A 22,356-nucleotide genomic window follows, 5' to 3' on the forward strand; every position below is an offset into this window, starting at 1 on the left:
GGACTCGGTTGATATTAGTTCATATAACTCAGTAGGACTACATTACTACCCAAAAGAAGATGTTATGTTAAGAACATGTTTGCTACAACACATTCCACACCATCTGTTAACAGAAGATAATAAAGTGACAACCATGGTATCTATATTACAAATGTTTCCTGTACACTTTTGATCCATAAACACAATCATATAGAAGGGTGCGACTCTAATATGAATTTGATATGGCTTTCAAAATGAACGTTTTTAATGAATAGAAGACATGGGAATGACAAGCTGCTTCCTCACATCACAAATGGCCATGAGCAAAGCAATTGATAATTTAATGTGATATTATCTTTTTGGGAGGGTGTGTTATCAAACCTTAGAAACGTTCCTCCCAGTTTTTGAACTACAGACGAAAAACAACTCTTCGTAGGAAAAAATCCATTTTAATTATTGTGATAAGGTCATAGGGCAGTAAACAACTTAAAATGTACTCATCTTCAATTATTAATGATTTAAAAGCGTTTTATTTTTTAAAAAATATTGTGTATTAACTCAGTTTTGAACCCATCAAGAAGAAGGTGGACATAACCATGTGTAGGCATGTACAGTGTTACTTAAAAGGTAGCCTTTTTCCATATTAAATATAACCTTTTAATTCCCAGCGTGAAATTATTAATTCAATTTATGTTTGGACATATCTTTAAAAAGCATTTTCAAAAAAGCACAATTTTGCATCATTGTTGATAGGAATTTTACTCTCTTGTGAAATTATGAACTTGTTAACCTTAGTCAGGAGAATAGCAATTATTTTTGCAAAATATTTCCATAACAAAGTTTGTTAGAAAAGCAAGAAACATTATTTTTTAAGTAAAAAAAATCAATTTGGAATTTGGAAGATATACTCTGCCACACATAATCACATGACAACAGAGTATAATATTTTTTTATTTTTTTTGTTACCATATTTATTGATCATTAGGGATGCTCAGAGGTTCACAAGACAAACATTATACACAAGATGCTCTACATAAACAAAGTGGAGTGGAGTTGTAATTTTGTCCGTAGAAAAAAACCTGACATGGGACTTAAACCCAGAACCCTTTAAATGGTAGCCAAGCATCATAACCACCAAGCCACAACTCCACTCTAATAATAATAATGAATAATGAATGTATTTAGAATGAATTATTACAATATTCTTATTTCTAATTATTAAATGAAAATAAATTTAATGTTCAATAATGATAATAAAAAAAGGATAGCGGTGAAGCAAAAACAATCGATTGGACATAGAATTTGAGAAGGTGGATTATTGCAATTTGTGATAGAAGGAAGATATAAAGGTAAAACAGAAAGAGGAAGGAAAATGATAGCTATGATAGTGATTAAATGATATAGCTATGATAGTGATTAAATGATATAGCTATGATAGTGATTAAATGATAGCTATGATAGTGATTAAATGATAGCTATGATAGTGATTAAATGATAGCTATGATAGTGATTAAATGATAGCTATGATAGTGATTAAATGATAGCTACGATAGTGATTAAATGATAGCTACGATAGTGATTAAATGATAGCTACGATAGTGATTAAATGATAGCTATGATAGTGATTAAATGATAGCTATGATAGTGATTAAATGATAGCTATGATAGTGATTAAATGATAGCTACAGTATGATAGTGATTAAATGATAGCTATGATAGTGATTAAATGATAGCTATGATTGATAGTGATTAAATGATAGCTATGATTGATAGTGATTAAAAAATAAAAATACATATTCGGAAGAAGAGGCACTAAATAGAGAAGCATGGAGAAAGAAGACTGTCATGGACGTCCTGCCAAATGGCAGATAACAAGACAAAGCAGTAGAGAAGCATGGAGAAAGAAGACTGTCATGGACGTCCTGCCAAATGGCAGATAACAAGACAAAGCAGTAGAGAAGCATGGAGAAAGAAGACTGTCATGGACGTCCTGCCAAATGGCAGATAACAAGACAAAGCAGTAGAGAAGCATGGAGAAAGAAGACTGTCATGGACGTCCTGCCAAATGGCAGATAACAAGACAAAGCAGTAGAGAAGCATGGAGAAAGAAAACTGTCATGGACGTCCTGCCAAATGGCAGATAACAAGACAAAGCAGTAGGTTCAATAGTTAAGAGCAACTTGCACCTCATAGCCCAGAAAGGCTTTGTTTCAGTTGCTTTTTATTATGTCTTAAACTCTGTCTACACTACCAAATTTTATGTGACAACAAAAGTGATGTACCCAGACATGGACACAATAATCACATATTTGGGCACATCACTACCATATTTGGTCACATCACACTATTTTTGTCCAATGATTTTGATAATGTGGACAGAGCTTTATAGAGAATGATTAGCAAAGACTCCACTCAATCAGACACAGGTGATATAACCACAACAAAGTGATTTACAAAATATTATCTACTCACAACAAGGGAGGTATAACACATGAGAATTCCACTTAATACTTTGTCAATACAAGCATTAGTTTGATATATGATTTTGGGGAAAAATGATAGATTTAAAACGAAACCTGATGCGCAAGATTGAAGACACATTATCGTGTTCGGTAATTGATGGCTACGTACATCAACGCGCAACGGACAAACTGTATTCCATTAAGTTTGACAAACGATACAACAAAATACATGTTGATCCGATTAACTACTGTGGAAAATTGACGTCACATTATAAACTACTGCATAATGAGTTCCTATTTTGATAAACTTTTTAGAACATTTGTGTCAAAATGTTATCAATGTTGAATAGGGAAGCATGGCTTAGGCTAATTCATTCATTTATTATAACATAAACTGTCTCAAAAACAAGACACTGATGAGAAATAGATTTTTTTTAAATATGATTTTTATGAGTTTTTTCCTTTTTGTGTCAAAAGGGTATCGCATCTCACAGGCAAGCTTTTAAAGACATTTGGAAAAATATTTTTTATAAATGAATTTCCGTCTCATTTCTTGTAAAATGTCATAAACTATTTAATATGTTCAGTTTATTCACCTCTAGTGTTCAAAAAGGCAATGTCTTCAAGTTTTTGTATTTTTAAATATTATTTTATCAAAAAGAATCCCAATAAGAAAAGAGAGAAACCACCAAGCGATATTGAATAATATTTTTCATCAATCAAAATTAATTTAATTGTGGTTTGTACAGGATAACGCATTTTAGCAACTTAACAAGTTAACAATTTCGGGAGGTTTAAATATTTTTGTAACAAAGTTTGACGCACTAGTCAAATTCATCACAAAATACGTCGCGCAATCGCCATTTCAATGTTTACCAGAGGTGTGTCACGCATTCTAGCAACTAATCGGAAGTAAATATGTATTAAATACAGAAATAACTTTTTAAAAAACAGAATTCAGACAGTAAAACATTAAACGTGGGTTTGAAAAATGTTTTTATCTATAACCAAATTTTCTGGAGATCAGGAGATTGGATAACAATTCGGGAGGCTTCCGGGAGAAATCTAGAGACATCTGAGAAATACAACTTTACAAACATGTATAATAGACAAAAAAATACAAAAACATTATAAATGTTACCAACAAATAACAATTCTGCCAGAATTGCCCTAAAATAAGGAAGTGAATGACTTGGCAACAAAGGTTGACAACTGTTGCTATGGTTACTTTAAGCTATGGAAGTAGAGAATAAACAGGAAGTAGGATGTCTTCTACAGGGAAATAACACATTGAAACAGCATGATAATGTCTTACCGCTAGTTGTTGTTGTCACACTGTTAGCAGACACTCGGCTCTCTGACGGAGAAACAGCTGAAATTAAACAAAGTTTTTTATATTGTAAATTTATCATTCATTTGAAACAAATTATGTTATTAAGTTCTATTTCCACTATCAAACTTTATGTGACAAAAAATGTGATGTGCCCATATATCGACATGATGATGTCATATCACTACCATATTTAAGCACATCACTACCATATTTAAGCACATCACTACCATATTTAAGCACATCACTACCATATTTAGGCACATCACTACCATATTTAAGCACACTTTTTGGTCAAACTAGTTTGATAGTGTAGACAAAGCTTAAATGACCTTCATTTGATGGCATAGTTTGCATCCAGGGTAAGTCCTGGTAATATGGAACACAACATCCTACATAAGCCCAACCATAGGGGTAAACACAATCAGAAAAACACCTTAAGGGGATAGACAGTCACAGCCTAGGGTATATACAGTTGCAAAAAGGACAATTATCGGTGAATCATACTAAGCTGGTGACCCTAGGGAAAGGTCAATGTAATAGAGATTACATTTTTGTAAGTTTAGAAAAGAAAACTAAATAATTGCAGAAATGTACCATTATTATTGTGTATCAAAAAAGTTAGTGAAATAATTTTGCTAAAGAATCAAGGAATGAATTCGCAAAATTCCTTTGTATTTGAGGATTTATGAATTTAAGGGTCAGGTCCTGCGGGAATTGGGTAATATAGCAAATGTGGGTTCTCCCGGTATCTGTCTGGAACGTACGCACTGTACTGACCCCTAATGTATAGGATCGTCAAGATATAGATGGGTGGATTTAAAATCTAGTTCTCGGCTAATTAAGTAATCTCATACACGCCCAATTGGCAATATTGTCTACATTTGAAAACAATAGTTCTGATCTAACAATATTTATAATGAATAAAATATGAATTCAGATTTTATATTTATCCAATACACTTTTAAGCTCTGTCTACACTATCAAACTAGTTTGACAAAAAAAGTGTGATGTGCCCAAATATGGTTGGTAGTGATATGCCCAAAGATGGTAGTGATATGACATTATCACATCATTTTTTTTGTCAAACAAAGTTAAAGAGCTTTATGTTTGAGATACAGTTTATGCAAACTCTGGTGCAAAAACAGGAAAAAGAACTTTCTTTTGGAAATTTACTGCATTAAACATGAATAAACTCCTATTTGTTTTTGCACCACTTTGTAGCCAAAAGCCTGTTTTCCAGTTCCACGTTAAGTTTTTTCGATGTTAATAATCAGCGATCTTCTATGTAAACATTGAACGCTAGAAATCAAATTTTACCCCTATCACATGATAACGATTAATGATAATAGCATCGAATAACGTTGACTGGAAAACAAGCTTTACTCTACTGGATTGATCAATTCAATGTTATTTTCATAAGACACATTATTATGTAATAACAAGAGTTGAATGCACTTATGCTGGAGAAACTTAAATAAACCAAGAGAAAAAAAAATGTAATAATAATAATATCTCTATTTTAATAATATCTATTACTTTGTGATGCACAGCATATATATTACTTTACTAGACTCAAAGTGCAAATAAAGATATAATCTGCCAATCAAATTAACAAGTGTTTCCATCAAACTAGATTTAATTGACATTTATCATAATCTACTGCATTAAATAAAGATGACCCTAAAAGAACATTAATGCAACGAATGACTCACAATCGTAAAAAGAGGTTTATGATGGTACAGGGTTGATACACTATATTCCTTAAAAAAAAATTGAAGATGGAGAGTTTCATTTTCACAAAATCCATTTATACAGTATTATAGCACCATAACTTTTCAAAAATATCTAAAATTGTATAAACTTTTAACATCTTTAATTACATGTAATAATACTGTATGTTTGATAACTTTACGTGCCTTGAGCATTCATATTAATATTATGTTATGTACAGTATATGTACTTCTTTTTCTGTGTTAATTTACTGTACATTTTTTTTCACTGCTCTCTATTATTTTACAAATGATGCGATTATAAATTATCAAACTTAAATTTATATTTATTTTGTAAACCTGATCCTGATATCAAATATACATATACTATGTAAAATATATTTTATGTAATTTCTGTTTATCAGTCAGAAATAACCGTGTTAACAACAATTTAAACTATGAGTGTATAAAAGATAATATTTCTCAATCTCTAAATCAGTACCTCATACATGACATAAAGATGATACAATAATATATGGTATAAGTCATATAGCCTAGAAGCTTAAAACCATTAAAGTGTGAATCACTGAAAAAACTTCAATCTTATTGCTCCATCATTTAGGGATAATCAGATCCGCTTATTAACGCAATCAGTACATGAAGATACTGTATGAATCGGGTGTTAGTCACGCTTAAAGAACGTTAAAGGGTACATGAATCGGGTGTTAGTCACGCTTAAGAAACATTTAAGGGTATATGAGTTGGCTGTTAATCATGCTAACAAGGAATATTTAAAGTGACACAATGTTTAAACTATGACATTTCAGTAAAATAATATGACATTTCAGTAAAATGTGTTTATTAGAAAAAATATCACTGTTTAAAAAAAACTAGGACAAGATGTTTAAGTGATTAAAAAAACTAGTTTAACGAGTAAAAAGGAACGTGAGGAAGTAGATCACTTAGAAATCATTTTTATTTATAACATTATTTATACATTAACCTAGATTGAAAAATGGAACCTATACATTCATTGTCGTTTATTCTATCAATGCAATTTGATGGAAGATAGACCTTGATGTCTTCCAATATAGTGCGTTGCTTGTTGAAGACTATAACAAAACAATAAGGTTTCAATTTGTTGATGTGTTCTTATTCTTAATCACTAAGAAAACACACAAAACAAACAATAGCATGTTCCCTTTTACCCAGTAACAGCCACATGAAGATAAAAAAATATCATAAACGTGTGATGTGCCCAAATATGGTAGTGATATTCCCAAATATGGTAGTGGTATGACATCATCATGTACATATATGGGCACATCACACTTTTTGTAACATCAATTTTGATAGACATGGAAGCACTTATGAAGGAGGTTTAACTTTTGGCAGGTGAGGTGGGAGCATATATACTGTACTATAGTTCCTTCTTGGCCATTATTTACTGTAGTTTCCTTATAAACAATTATTATATAATCAACAATATTGAAATAACTATTACATAATCCTTATCCTTATTGCATTGAGGTACCAATAATCATGGTATTGACACGAATGATTCAAGATGATGCACACACGTTGATGATAACCCTTTGGGATAAACAAACATTGTTAATTAACACTCCATCAGCTAACTGTCAATTAGCTATACTATCCATCAAATGAATCACACATTGTCTTCCGCTACATTACTAAATATACTTTACTTCATCTAGTAGCTAAATGTCAATAGCTATCAGTATAATAAACTTAATGTTTATTTTAACTTTTTAATACATCACTACTAGTCATAATGACATCATTCTTTTTTTATTTTTCCCGTATAATAATAAACTAAAACAATCCCTTTAATTAAGATGTATCGTAAACAATGTAGCATAATAAAAATATTTACAGCTTGTTTTTGTTTTTAAATGTTCAAAGACGTCACTCTTACTTGTAATTTTGTTCTTAATTAAATATAAAACTGATTATGTTTTGTTTCTACTGTATAAGACGAGAGCAAAAGCTTTACCAGCCAAAGCTGATCAGTAGGGACTACAAAAATATAGGAATAATTTATTTTATTCTAAATACAACAATTATTAGGGACACTGTTTGAGAAGACAGTAAAATGAAAATGTATTATTATACTATAGATAATTATTAATAAATAGAATTTATATAATTAACTAAATAATGAATAAATAATAGAAATCATAAAATAGGAAAACCAAACTATAACAAAGTGCAAAAAAAGCATGTACTGTATATTTGTAAATTCAGAACTGTTAAGTTAAAACTTGATGGCGTTTAGAATGGCTTAACTTGAATAATGCTACATTTATAACCTAAGCACTAATTTCCGCAGAGATAAATGAAAACTCCATGGAAACGCCATGAGCAATATTAGCACTAAGTGTTGTTGAACACGACATTCTCATGGTCTCATTTGCACTCTTCCCTTAATTGCATCTTTGAAAAAGCTTAGTGTAATAGTAGTTTATTAGCTGGACTTAAAGTCAATGAAAATTGTAACATTATCCTCATCGCAGTCTGTCTCATCTCTGCTATTTTAACATTTCTAAATTTGGTTGTTTCTTCTCTTTTATATCACATTCAATACACAGTAGAAAAAAACAGAAAAAAATCACTGTTTTCAAGCCTTGATTAAATACTATCTAATGCTAAAAATAAACTAAGATGAAACAATCAAGAATCCAGAACTATGAGTAAAGCATATTGTATTTGAAGGCAATTTTTAAATCTTAATCTTAAATACTATCAAATCATAACATCTTTACTTAGTAATAAATATAGCTGAAAAGGAAAAAAATTAGGGAAATTCCCGAATATGAAATTATAATTCTGTCTTCAAGGCAATATCTTAAATCTTGATTTATGACCATCAAACAGTATAAATATCTTACTACTAAAAATCAGATAACACTTTATAGCAGTTATATTTCTTTTCATTTGAGATGACAGCCTAATTCAAGTTTGTTTTTTTGCCTTCTTTATGTATAAATGACTATCAACTTATCATTATGTTATATAGTCTGACTTATCTGTAGTTTGTGCATAAAAGACTGTAATTTACTACGGATGTAATTTACAGCTCAAAAAACAGTAACATTTCAATGTCAAAAGTGACATGCAGCAATGTTCTCTAATAAATTTTTGAGAGGATTTGTCCAGAATAAAAAAGCTCGGGGGGATTCAAACATCAAACAAAAAATACAAAAGTCATCCATGAGATTTTGCTTTAAATCCTTTTGCGTTGAGAAATCTCATTAGGTACAAAAAGAAATTAGAAAAAATCATTGTAATACTTTTGTATGTCTCAACCTAGATTTACTGAATTTAAAATGTTTAGTTTAAAACTGAAGAAATTAACATTTTTTTATATAAAAGGCTATTTTAAGAATTTGTTAATAATAGAACATAGCCGTTAAAATGAGGTTAATTAGCAACGCTATCAGTCATGCACAATATTAATTACCACAATTGAATCCATCCCCACAAGATGTCACCAACCAGAAGCTAAATATATTCAACATATTGTTTAATATAAAGAATTATGTACCTGAACAGAATGGATGGCAGTCAGTCTCACTTATTGATAATATACTGTTTTGATAAGAATATATTGTTTAAAGATTTGCATGGCGAAATCAGTATGTTGATATAAAGGTTGCGGTACAACATATATATATAGTTTGGAAAAGACTGATGAAAATTGAAGTTTTCAGAACAAAGTATACCGCGAACTTTACTAACTAAATAAAATGATATCCCACAACATGTGAAGACTTTAAATTTTGTTCTGCTAAATCCCCATTGGCCCAGGATCACGCTGTTTGTGCATCACTATTAGACATAAAGAAAATGTTTTTCTTATGTTTATTGTTTTGCCAACATCCTAGTTTGAGCGTTGTTGGTGCTTTCTACAGGTGTATATTCTACAGGTATCTAGGACTCATTTCAAACTGCATTGTAATTTCCTAACTAACTTTCAGTTTTGTACCTTTCCATGACCTTTGTAAACTTTAAGATAAAGATCGTCAGGAAAGACTTGTTGGTAATTATAGGAACATGTTTCTGGTTAGTCTCCTCACCTGGTGCCATTCTTTAAAACCATAAAGGTCTTGTACTAGTTGTTAGAAGTTAAATTATAAAAACAACTCTACTGATGTTGTATAGAAATCCTTATTAGATGGAAGGAATTGTGCGGATATTACCGGTAATTGCATTTGTGTAGCAAGACACCTAAGATCATAATTAGATTTTGGAAATGTTGATTCCAGACGCATTCAGATAAAAACCTTAATTAACGTCAGTAAACCACCTTCTAAGGGCGAATCCTGAAAACCTTAATTAGTGTTAGTTAAAACCAACTTCTAAGGGTGGATCCTAGGATAACAATAGGGGCACACGTTTAACACTTCTAAGGGTGATCCTAGGATAACAATAGGGGCACACGTTAAACACTTCTAAGGGTGGATCCTAGGATAACAATAGGGGTACACGTTTAACACTTCTAAGGGTGATCCTAGGATAACAATAGGGGCACACGTTTAACACTTCTAAGGGTGGATCCTAGGATAACAATAGGGGCACACGTTTAACACTTCTAAGGGTGGTCCTAGGATAACAATAGGGGCACACGTTTAACACTTCTAAGGGTGATCCTAGGATAACAATAGGGGCACACGTTAAACACTTCTAAGGGTGGATCCTAGGATAACAATAGGGGTACACGTTTAACACTTCTAAGGGTGATCCTGGGATAACAATAGGGGCACACGTTTAACACTTCTAAGGGTGGATCCTAGGATAACAATAGGGGCACACGTTTAACACTTCTAAGGGTGGTCCTAGGATAACAATAGGGGCACACGTTTAACATCTAAAAATGAAACTATAAACTAGATTTTGATATCTATTTTTGACCGACTATTAATATTAAATATTATTGCTTCCCTGTCCTAAATATTCTCTACATATAACAATCTGTTTTTCTTGCTTTATATTTGTGGGTTTTTTTTGTGAGGTGGAAAAACATGAAAAACAATTATGTCAGCTGTATTACTATGTATAAAGCACATTAACATTTAAAATAAAAATCCCTTCAGAAAAATTAATTAATCATTCAAATTTGGAAACTAAATGCAATATATAGCTTAATGTTTATTTAGGAACACAGATGTGCAAATTAAACAAGCCAATTAAAAGAAAAATCGATTCAAAGGGTTATTTTTAGTCCTTAATATACATTAAGATATTGATCTAAAAGATTGTAAGTAATGTCACATCTTTTATCAATGAATTGAATACAAAAAAGACTAAAAAAAAAAATAACCTGGAAGAGGTCATGGGAAGGTTAACGATTGCCAAAAATACACAAACACAGCTGAAAACAACTAGAATTCTCTTATTCATGTATTCGTATGGATACTTGTTTTAGAATAATATCATTTAAATTTAATTACTACACACGAGTAGGATGACATGTCGGGTAGTTACGGTGTCTGTTGCATCTGCTATGTTTAACACTTTACAGACATTTTAAACATCTAATGAGAACAAAGTGTACCGTTATCACCATGACAACAATTAACCTTTATTAAAGAGCACCTGTGGGCAAATTAACTGCCAATTTAAATTAAGATAAACATTTAAATATATTAATTATATTTTTCTTTGCAACCTATCTTCACCTTTTGCCCCACTTAATACTTGAACTAGAGAGGGCGGTACACTATAAAATGACTTAATAAGATCTTGGTGTCTGGATGGAAGTTAATCAATTTAAGTATTTCAAGCTTTAAACAGTTTGTTGTACCATGGAGAAATAAAGTAACTTATTTCTCCATGGTTGTACTATATATCACAGTTTGTCCTTACTTGAAAATATTAACAAAATTGTTTACAAACAATGCACAGAGGTAAAATAGTTGACATTGAAAATTCCAAATAATAATATTAAATGTCAAAATTATGGTAAAGTTTGTTTTTCTTATGACCAACTAAATAGAAACTTTCCAATAATTAAGACGATCTATTTCCTGTAAGGTAAATGTTGTTATAGATATAATGAACTATATGTGTGAAGTTGAAAAAAATGCATAAGTTCGCTACTTATATTACCTGGTGGTCGATCTTTTTAGACGATTTATTCTCTTCGCAGTGGTCTTCCAAACCCTTTAGGAATTTCACCACAAACATTTTGTTCTAGAAGTCATCTTTTGGAGGATTCAATTAATTTGAAATTAATCTGATGGACATTAGGGAGAAATTTGGATGTCAACAAGAAATGATTGTGTTTTAATTGTATCCTTAGGGACGTGTGAATATAGTGACTGAGGTACATGACTTCAACCTACTTTCCTTGTTGCTCTAGTATTTATAATAACTCTTCATTTGTTACTAAATTCAGTAACAATAGTCATGTTTAGGATGAGGAAGATGGTACAGAGGGCAGCAAACATACTTTCTCTAAAGCTCTGTCTACACTATAAATCTTTATGTGACAAAAAATATGATATGCCTATATATGGACATGATGATGTCATATCACTACCATATTTAGGCACATCACACTTTTTTGTCAAACTTGTTTGATAGTGTATACAGCGCTTTAGGAAATTGGTATTACAGTACCTAATAAAAGTTGAATATGCTTTGGAAAGCAAATGCATAAACTTTTAAACAAAGCCTATTCATTTCTTATATAACTATCACATTCATATTCACAATATTCACAACAATATTCACAACAATATTCACAACAATATTTACTACCTTCGGGTAGTAGAAGCATGTAGTTAAAAAGTGTAATATCTAAGTCAACAGTGACATGAGCTATTGTGGATATGGTGTTATATAAAATTCCATCATCATAATTATCTTTTTATTACAGTAATTCATAATTTACCTGCCAGGAGGCAGAGGGCAGTATATGAAATAAGGCACTCACAAGGAAAAATAAAATGGCTATTATATCTTAGATTTAAATGATAAAATTAAGAAATAGTTAAGAATAATTGCATTAAAATGTTTTCCATCACTTATTAAAACATGCTAAACATTATTTTGTTTCTTTTTTTAGTGCCTTTCTATTATAGTGCATACTGTTAAACTCTCTTTACATATTACAATAATTAAAAGAAGAATGTTAAAGTAACTTGTACAGTATCTTGTAAACAAACAGACAGACAGACAGACAGACAGACATACAGGGGTGAATAAACTTCCTTGGTGTAAATAAGAAAAGAATCATGCAGTGCAATGTAGAAAAATGAAAATCATATGGTGAATGACAAAGTGATAACTTACGGTTGAATGTTGAAGAAAACGGTGACAAAGAAGAAAGCTCAGACAAGAATGAATGCGGTGAGAAATCAGGTGCGCAGGTGTCACTCCTACATGAATCTGCATATGAGTCAGGTGAAGAAGATGGAGATGGTACTGGAAGTGTGATGGATATTCTGCCACGTGTGGAGAATGCACACATACATGATTTAGAAGAGGAGGAATTACTACCTAATAAAATAAATATATCAAAATCAGGCTAATGGGTGTAACTCATACTTTCAGAAAGTCTGGCAGACAATGCAATTTATAGAGGTACTACTTTTTTAAGAGTGTAAAGCTCTGTCTACACTATCAAACTAGTTTGATAAATATGGTAGTGATATGTCCAAATATTGTAGTGATATGACATCATCATGTCCATATTTAGGCACTCCACATTTTGATAGTGTAAACATCTGAGCTTAAGAAAGAAAATAACAAACATGCATAAAATCTGTGCATAAGATGCATTGCTACTACAGTGTAGAACTAATATTGCTAAAAACTGACAATACATACCTGCTGGAAGACACATCTTTACTTTTGAAAACCTTCGTATAACTGGCTCTGTTCTGCCCCTCCAATGCCAAAATTCAGGCTTTTCTAGAGTTTTCTTTGACCTTTTTTGTATTTGCTTAGGTGCTCGATGGTGATGTTTGTGCCCTTCAAACCGTTCACAGGGTGACCTGCGAATCTCATCAAACTCCCTCTTAAAAATTATAAAATTAAAACCTTACTGGAATTGTATGGAAAATTTATCGACTGAATTGCAGTAAATACAAAATAAGAACAAAAAACGAAAAAAGAGAAAAGTAGAAGTACCCCTTTAATAAAAAAGAAAAAATTGAAATATCTAAAATAGATTATACAGTATGACATGAAGTAGAAAACGTTACTACAAATACTTACTACAAAATGAAAAATGTCTCGATTGTTTAAATTTGAAGGTCCAGCAATACTGACATAGGCTTGATGACACCTCTGTTAAAGAATTGATTATTTTAAGTTAATAAATTGAAATGAAACATTAGAATAAAAGTGTCAATTGTATTATTTACAAAACACAAAGTGTAGGAAACACAGTCATTTTAGAATTTAATAAAAAAAAGTTTTCAAAATATAAATTATACAATCCCTGAAAACTTATTAAAAGCTCTGTCTACACTATCAAACTTTATGTGAAAAACAATGTGATGTGCCCATACGGACATGAAGATGTCATATCAGCACCATACTTAGGCATATCACTACCATATTTGGGCACTGCATCACACTTTTTTGTCAAACTAGTGTGACATTGTAGACAGAGCTTTAGAACTCAATAATTTGAAAATGTCATGACCTAGACTTTTAAGTCAAGTCAAGTCAAGTCAAGTCAAGTATCATTTATTATCATTTGTTTTAAGAAAAAAACATAGAAATTCTGTTTGCTCTGTTGGACACAACACGAACTCAAAAACAAAAACATTACAAGAAAGTGTCTACATGATGTTTAAGGCTCTAATAGATCCTAGAAAGAAACTATTTGTAAATCGTGCCTTATTGGCCTTAATAGAACGAAATCGCCGACCGCTGCGCATCAACTGGAACATACTAGAGGCCGGATGAAATTGATCATCTTTGATAGCCACTGCCTTTTTCAGAAGACAATCCAAAACTATGTTCTCCAAAGGCAGTTGTGCAGATCCAATTATACGCGATGCAGTCTTGACTATTCTATTTAGGTCACGCTTTTCATTTTCGGTAGTTAAAGAATACTATCCAAGCACATATTATTCATGTAATATTGTAAACACATTATAAAACATTTTTTTTTAATTCAGACAGCAAAATCATTCTTCCCTAAAAATACTGGGTGCGTTTTACGTTAAAGAATACGTTTTGACACTCTCTATAACTGACCTATAATAATTTGTTTAATAAATTAAAACTAATTGTTTAAACTGCCTAATAACTTGAAGCTGTTGCTATAGTTACAATATTTGGCCGCATTATACTTATTCCTGTCCATGGTGGTTTTAGTATTGTTTATTAAGTCAGTACTAACTGTAATAGCCCATGGCTGGTATGTTTGCTAACCAAACCCGTTTGTAAATATCAAATAGTAGAAGTCAATATTTGTTGTGCTAAGTCAATAACATTTAAAGTGATATGGCATACTTGTTAAATGTTACTGATGCTATATTTTACACAAAGGGATTTTAAAGTGAGTGAAAATATGTATCTGATTTGGGTTTTTTTTGTTCTGACATACCATTAATATTTTTACCATCACAGTCTGTATCATAAAAGTCCAATAGCAATTTTGTTTAAGTAGGGACATGGAGGAATCATTAACTAATAACCATCATGCTTAAAACTTAAGTACTACTAATTTCCAATTATTAGTAGTTTAATTAAAACTTTACAATGAAGGCTTAAAATCAGGTACAGCTAAATTTGTGTCATTGCTTAGCAACACTCATAAGCATTACATCTTTGTAACTACTTTTTTGAGAGCAACACAAAAGATTACCAGTCATGCTTGACGAGGCAACAAACTGCTTTCATTCAAGTTTATTAAAATCAATTTCTTGTGAATCAGTTACAAAAGAAGACATTGAATCCAATAAAACTAATGAGAGATTCATGATTACAATAAATTAAATGTAAATAGAGTCGTATTTGTATTCAGCAAATCCTGTTTGTCCAGCAAACAACAAGCTCATTATTAAGATCACGCTTAAGAAGAGCTAATTGAAATAAGGGCTTGATGGTAGATCAGTTGTATTTAGAAAAGTAATACAAAACATTAGAATAATAACATCTAAAATGATAGTCATGATAGATCAATTATATTTAGAGAACTATACCTAAGGACAGGATAACTATGTAACATTTAAAGATGTTACCATTAAAGATGTTACTGAACAAGCTTCTAAAGTAACTAAGTGATATTAATTGTTTACAGTAGAACCACTTGTTTGGGACACCGATATTTAGGGGACACCCTTATTAAGAACATGTCATCATGTTACAATAATGGCCAACCCCTTTAGGGCCAACTCCTACCCCTGTATTTAGGAAATACCTACTAAATAAGAGGACACTTAGTTGGGCACTGAAGGTGTCCCTCTTAATAGGTTTCTACTAATGCCAGTCATTTATGTAATGTAGGTGAACTATGTCTATGAGTGTCATTAAAAATCATTTATGTTATGACCTTTGAATTGCTGTTTTCAATAAAGTTTTCATAATGATAATTTCTATAGCAACAGTAAACACTTTGGTGTATTTGGTATGTTATACAGGTAATAATTCATGATTTCCCCAAAATCTATACCTCTAATTTATAAGTACAATGTATTTAATATTTCCCAGTATTTCAATCTTTGTAATATAAATATTTACAGACTTTTGTCTACTTTTTGTAATTTTTATTATACCTGAATAAATAAATAATAATAAATAAGACATAAACTACTCATGGGACTTACTGTAGATGAAACCCAAGCATTTAGACAGTGGTTCCAAGTAGGTTCTTTAAGTCGTTCCGCATTCATAGTAAGACTGGTTTGAACACCAACACGACTTGGTAAAACTGGCAATGAATAGGCTGCTGTACCTGCAGTTCTAGCTCTTGCGGCATGATGGTGGTCAAAAGGTCTCTCTCGTCGGGATAAGAAACTTATAAAATCTGAATCTGGAGGATGACTGGCGCTTTTAGGAGGAGGAAGACTATAGCGATACTGAGAATAAAAAGATGATGTACATAAGAAGATATACCTAACTAGGCCCTGTGACTGATGATATTTTACATACATATTTAAGAAATATTAAATATTAATATCAAGTAGCAAGATTAGCTTGAATAGTTCAAATAATGAATGTTTACAAGTGCGATGGTACAAATAATTTCGTGAGGTTGAAATTATTTGTACTATCGCATGAACAGAAGAACATTATTAATCAAATAGTACATACTGTACTGTACTACTATACTTACTACTGCATACCATGTATCCACAATTGTCCAATCAAATGACATATTTATTTAGATGTTATATAATAGCAATTATGGAATGAATTATTAAACAGGTAATTAACCAGGATGTTGTGAAAAAGTTTGAGTATCCTCATCACAAAAAAAGGCCCTTTTTAAAATTTCACTTTGTCTTTGTAAAAACAATTAAAAAGATGGAACAATAATATTACTTGACAAAATAAATACTTACAGGGGTTCTTTTATCATGTAGCGTTTTACCTAGTTGTTCACCTTTCTGCTTGCAAGTTATGCAAGGAATCGGACTATGCCTAGGCCTAGTAGGCTGCTGTTGATGGTGGTTGTTTGACACTTGTAACCTTGTCGACGCCGGCAGGTCTCTGTCATAATTCACCTGGCACAATGCAGGCCTAGGTAGTTGCGTCATTATACACTACTTTGTCCTAATAAATAGCTGAGTTTTTTTATTAAATAAACTCCACACATACGGATTTAACCGAATACCGTTCTTGTACATGGTTTTAAGTCATTTTGAAGGTTGAATATTTGTAAATTATTTGAAGAAAGTTACGACGGACTCCGCCGTGTTCTGACGACAAGCATGACATTTTCTAGTGTCTGCTAACGCTGACGGGTTAATCCATTGTACAATATGGGAATCCCCAGATAATTATTCGACAATGTGTGTTATATTGGCTATAAATTAATTTAATACATAGTAGTTAACCAAAATAGAATGTGTGCAAATTATGTAATTTATATAAAGATGTGTTATTAGTGTTGATATTATTTTATAACAAAAATAGTACTGTATATTTTTAAGTGTTAACTACATGCTTTACCTGTCTCATAATGGAACACTCTCAAACTTTGGTGGAAACTAACTGTATTAAAAGTTTTAAAACTGATACGATCTTTGTTTGTGAATAGTGGCGGCAAGTATACCATAACACTGGCGGTATTTGATCAATTTGTATATATCGTGTTATTGTTAGCATTATAGTAGTATTTCATTCAACACCAATGTATACAACTTTTAAACAGATTAATCACATGACAAGATCTATGATATTATGAATCTTTTAATTACACTCCAGTCTAAAGGACAGATTATTTAGAGAGAATATGAAAGTTAACAAATTTATTTAGCTATTAATACAGTTCTATTGATAAATTTATTAATTATACCATTTCTGGTTCAAATAGTTATTTAAAGTTGTTGTTCTGAAGTTCACCATTATGTAGTTTCTGGTTCAAATCGCTAAGATAGTTGTTACAATATTTTTTAGTTGTTTTACATTGTAGTCCAGTATCTTTTCAGTAATTCAAACTGAAACGGATTATACTGTAGAAAACATTCAGCACATGTTAGACAGACTGAGAGAAGATTAAACAGCAACAAACCAATTAACTATGTGCTATAAACAATTCAAAGTTTTTGAAGAATTTCAGTTGTATAGGTTTGATTATTAACAATATTATAAATCGAAATATTCATTCTGTGAGATGATGCTGGCTATGCTGTTGTGGCCATCTTCTGTAAGTCAGATATACATTTATTTAGAATGTCTTTCTCCTAGAAAATAAAACAAATCATATTATTATTATTTATTGTTCAATGTAGTAACAGCCCAATCCCCTATTTCATCCGCCTGCTGAACGTCTGATCCCATTAGTTTTTTTTCCCATTTTTCATCTTTTTATGTATTTTATATATTGGTGTTTTTTAATATTTTAAAAGCCTGTATTAAAAGGTTACACGCAATCTGGCTATTGGCCACAAGTTGCTCTATTGTTTTTTAATAAAAAGTATATAATATATAGCAGAAATAAGACTAAAGAAAAACAGATATATCCTAAAGCTCTGTCTACACTATCAAACTAGTTTGAACAAAAAAAAATATGGTGGTGATATGTCCAAATATAGTAGTGATATAACATCATCATGTATATTAGGCACATTCACATTTTGTTGTCACATAAAGTTTGATAGTGTAGACTAGACTTAACATTATGTAAACCAATATTATACATAAACTATCAAATATCCTATATGATTGGCGACAATCTATTATAAAAAAGTGCGAAGCATTACTGCCATTTAGTGATTTATCAATAATAGTTTGTAGTTTGTTTACCTGTTGTGGTGTAATGCTTTCAACAACATTCTTTTCTATCCAGGTAACCATGTGTTCTTGTTCTTTCTTACGCTTCATCTCTTCTACTGCAATATAGTAATCCTATAATACAGTAGCATTAATTACTGATACATATACAATCAGTATTTAGTAATACACATGTTTTTTTTGGGGAATGAAAACATTGGCTAAAGCTCACTACACTATCAAACTTATGCGACAACAAAATGTGATGTGCACATATATGAACACGATGTAATACTACCATATTTGAGTACATCACACTTTTTTTGTCAAATTAGTTTGATAGTGTAGACAGAGCTTAAGATTGAAAGAAGTCCAGGATTTGTGTTTATCATTATCATCTGTTTCACACAAGATGATTTACACAAACAAATCTTTGGTAGTAGATTAGTGTGAAAAATCAAAATCTTACCATTCTAGCTTTGACTGCATTTGTTACTTGCAATTGTCGTTCTCTGTACTCAGTGTCTAACTGAAGTTGAACATTCTCCTACAAATAAAAAATAATAGCAATTACTATATAATAAACGTCTAGGCTGAAACACTAGGCTTTTAAAATTATATTTAAAGGTATCAGGGGGATTACCACCTATCTAATAGGACAGTGATTAATTTACTATTGGTAATCCTTGGCCACAGACATAAAATATTAAAAAAACAATTACCTAATGCTTAAAAGTATATATAAAAAAACTCATAACTTACATATTAGTGTTAAAACAGCAAATAAAAAAAAACTGTACAAAACTCTGGATAACCCAGTAATATAATATTGTATATAATATTCATAATATGCTTTTTTGTACAATGACATGTCACCACACACAAGTGCTGGTAATATTGACTGCAAATAATGACTTACTCTTTTAGCATCAAACAAGTTGTTTCTTCCCTCAATCCGCCATTGTTCTAATTTTTCTTCCTTGATGGCATCCTCGTAGGCTTTTAAACTTTCTATTTTACTTTTCTCTGCGTTTGCAAGTTGGTCCTATAAGACACAATAAAACATACTTAATAGTAGAGTATGCTATGATTTTCACACCATTTCTTTGCAATTTATGCCTTATTAATATGTTTTAAATCTTTCTCAGTTTACTTTAATATTTGTTTTTTGTTATTTTTTACGGTAGCCTATAAGTGTCACGGCAACTTTAAAAAAATATCACGGCAACTTTCAAAAAAAGCCACGGCAATTTGAAAAAAGCCACAGCAATTTGAAAAAAGCCACGGCAATTTGAAAAAAGCCACGGCAAATTAAAAATAAAACATCACAGCAAATTAAAAATAAAACATCGCGGCAATTTAACAAAAATACCATGGCAACTTAAAAATGAAACACCACGGCAAATTAGTATTGAAACACCACGGCAAATTAGTAATGAAACACCACGGCAAATTACAGAATGCCGCGATAAAAAAAAAAATTGCTGTGATATTTTTTGAAAGTTGCCGTGACACTTACAGGCCACCGTAATTTTTATATTTGAAGATCTCTTTTTCAGTAGTTTGTAAATATTTTGTAATTTGTTTTTATGTCTAATTTTTTGTATATATTTTAATTTACTGTAAACTTGTTAAACATCTCATTGAGACTGTGTCTCTGATTTAAAAGAGATACAATAAAAGTTCAGTTCAGTTCCGGTAGAGTTTGAACTACTTAGGTGCTTTGATTAGCATAATACCAAATAGTGAAATTAAATGAGAATAAAATAGTCAACAGTTTAGATGTAGAGCAGTACTGTATGGTAACATGTACTTACTGCTATCTGCTTATCAGCCCAGTCAGCAACTGTTCCACCATACTTCTTAGCAGCAACAACAATCATAGCCAACACAACTGCACCGTGTACAGTCTCCGGTCCCAAGATATAGATTTCTTTACTTAACAAATACATAATAAGACCAAATCCAAATACATATGGCCCTGCAATAATAACATTTGAATAAGAAAATAATTTACTGTAATGAAGAACATTAACATTCTGATCTCTGGCCAATTGGTATTTGAATAAACATGGGGAAATAATTATAGTTTATTTAATTAATCTTCATTTTTCATGACAATACGTTTTTAATTCTTTCTGGCTATACATTTATTTTTTCTAATAAAGTCTAAAATAAAGACAAATGATTTAAATAAATAATTTAATGAATTACATGAAATAAAATTTAGCTTTTAAATAAATCTTGTAATACTTTAGTACCTGTAACACCAGTTTTCTTATACATCATGGTAAACCACTCTTCAGGGATAAATCCAAACTTGACTTGACCACCTTTCTCGGGCAGCTTTACAGGCATGCTACGCACCTGGCTGGTGTGTAACAGTGATTTTGGGGCCACCACAACACTGTAGCAAAAATAAAAAACTCAAATTAAGCTATTCATTAAACATCAACTTAATTATAAATGTCCAATGTTTGGTTTGTGAAAATGTAATTTGACTTTGCTAAAAGGAATATTATAAAAAGGATTTTTCTTTTTGATGGTGTTTTATCTGGTTGTACCAATATCACTTTTTGTTGTGTCCACTAAACACATTGTATTTACTATGCATAACAGTTATGATCTGATATTCTGGAACAGTGGGAGGAATTAATAAATAAAGTAAAAAAAACCATTAAATTAAAATACCTACCATGGTCTAGTAGAATGGAGAACAGCCCTCAGAGCTACACCTAAAAATTAAACAAATTAAGTAGTTATGGAATGATATTCAGAAAGACAGTATTATTTGTATGTTAATATTAAATAATAAAGTAATTTTTTTTCTTCTCTGCCTGGCTAGCCAGCTGGATTTAAATATTTTATTTCTTAAGTTAAGCTAGCGTCACTCCACATTATAAAAAAAAACCTGGTTTTTAAGCATATGATGGAGGGTGGTGCATTTCATCATTATTACTAAAATTAGTCATTAATTTACATTTCCCTCAACATGCTGCAGCATGGCCTTACTTTCTTTTTAAAATATTTTTTTTTATTATAATATAATACAACATATTTTATTTATTTTGGTCTAGCATCATTCATAAAACACTGGGAGTAACCTAGGCCTAGGCCTTCTATGGCACTCACTCACTCTCATCACCAGATGAGAGTCGAGGAGGTAGGCTCATCATTCAGTCAGGTTAGTTAAGTTAGCGTTTTCCGGCCAGGCCTGGGTGAATCATTCGTGTGCAAATCAACACATATATACACTAAAATGATAAACAAATATTATTTATAAACATTATTTACCATTGGCTAACGCCAGCCTAGACAGCATTTTGCTTTTTTTGTATTTTAAACCTTGTTTACGGCACGAATGCTGAAGAATTCTAAACTTGCCGTGCCGGTTTCCAAAATGGCTGCTGGTTGGCCCAAAAACTGTAAAAGCTGCTTTGTAATTGGC

At 31.2% G+C, this 22,356-nt stretch overlaps 2 protein-coding genes across 2 annotated transcripts in view; both read right to left on the reverse strand.

Moving 5' to 3' along the window:
• Positions 1-17,230, reverse strand: part of LOC140039464 (uncharacterized) — a 33,093-nt gene extending 15,863 nt beyond the window's left edge. Inside the window, exons 1-6 of the mRNA XM_072085067.1 lie at positions 17,036-17,230; positions 16,298-16,549; positions 13,731-13,802; positions 13,341-13,530; positions 12,804-13,010; positions 3,757-3,813 (exon numbers count right to left, since the gene is read on the reverse strand). Of these exons, the coding sequence (XP_071941168.1) occupies positions 3,757-3,813; positions 12,804-13,010; positions 13,341-13,530; positions 13,731-13,802; positions 16,298-16,549; positions 17,036-17,230 (973 nt within the window). The remainder of the gene's footprint in view (positions 1-3,756; positions 3,814-12,803; positions 13,011-13,340; positions 13,531-13,730; positions 13,803-16,297; positions 16,550-17,035) is intronic.
• A 639-nt stretch (positions 17,231-17,869) lies between these two features.
• On the reverse strand, positions 17,870-22,314 carry LOC140039927 (ATP synthase F(0) complex subunit B1, mitochondrial-like). The gene is made up of 8 exons (XM_072085521.1): positions 22,203-22,314; positions 21,604-21,643; positions 21,170-21,315; positions 20,726-20,889; positions 19,828-19,953; positions 19,378-19,455; positions 18,942-19,043; positions 17,870-18,379 (listed from the first exon to the last, which is right to left on the reverse strand). Exons 1-8 carry the CDS (start codon positions 22,228-22,230, stop codon positions 18,320-18,322), a joined length of 744 nt encoding a protein of 247 aa, XP_071941622.1. The 5' UTR covers positions 22,231-22,314; the 3' UTR covers positions 17,870-18,319.
• Between the last annotated feature and the right edge of the window lie 42 nt (positions 22,315-22,356).

Source organism: Antedon mediterranea, chromosome 2 (genome assembly GCF_964355755.1).
Source record: "Antedon mediterranea chromosome 2, ecAntMedi1.1, whole genome shotgun sequence".
Classification (NCBI taxonomy): Eukaryota; Metazoa; Echinodermata; class Crinoidea; order Comatulida; family Antedonidae; genus Antedon; species Antedon mediterranea.

Coding starts and splice junctions, on each gene's coding strand:
- LOC140039927 (XM_072085521.1), bottom strand. CDS start 22,230: ATGCTGTCTAGGCTGGCGTTAGCCAATG. Junction 21,316..21,603: donor CTCCATTCTACTAGACCATG/GTAGGTATTTTA, acceptor TTTTTGCTACAG/TGTTGTGGTGGCCCCAAAAT. Junction 18,380..18,941: donor AAAGCATTACACCACAACAG/GTAAACAAACTA, acceptor TTTATTTTCTAG/GAGAAAGACATTCTAAATAA.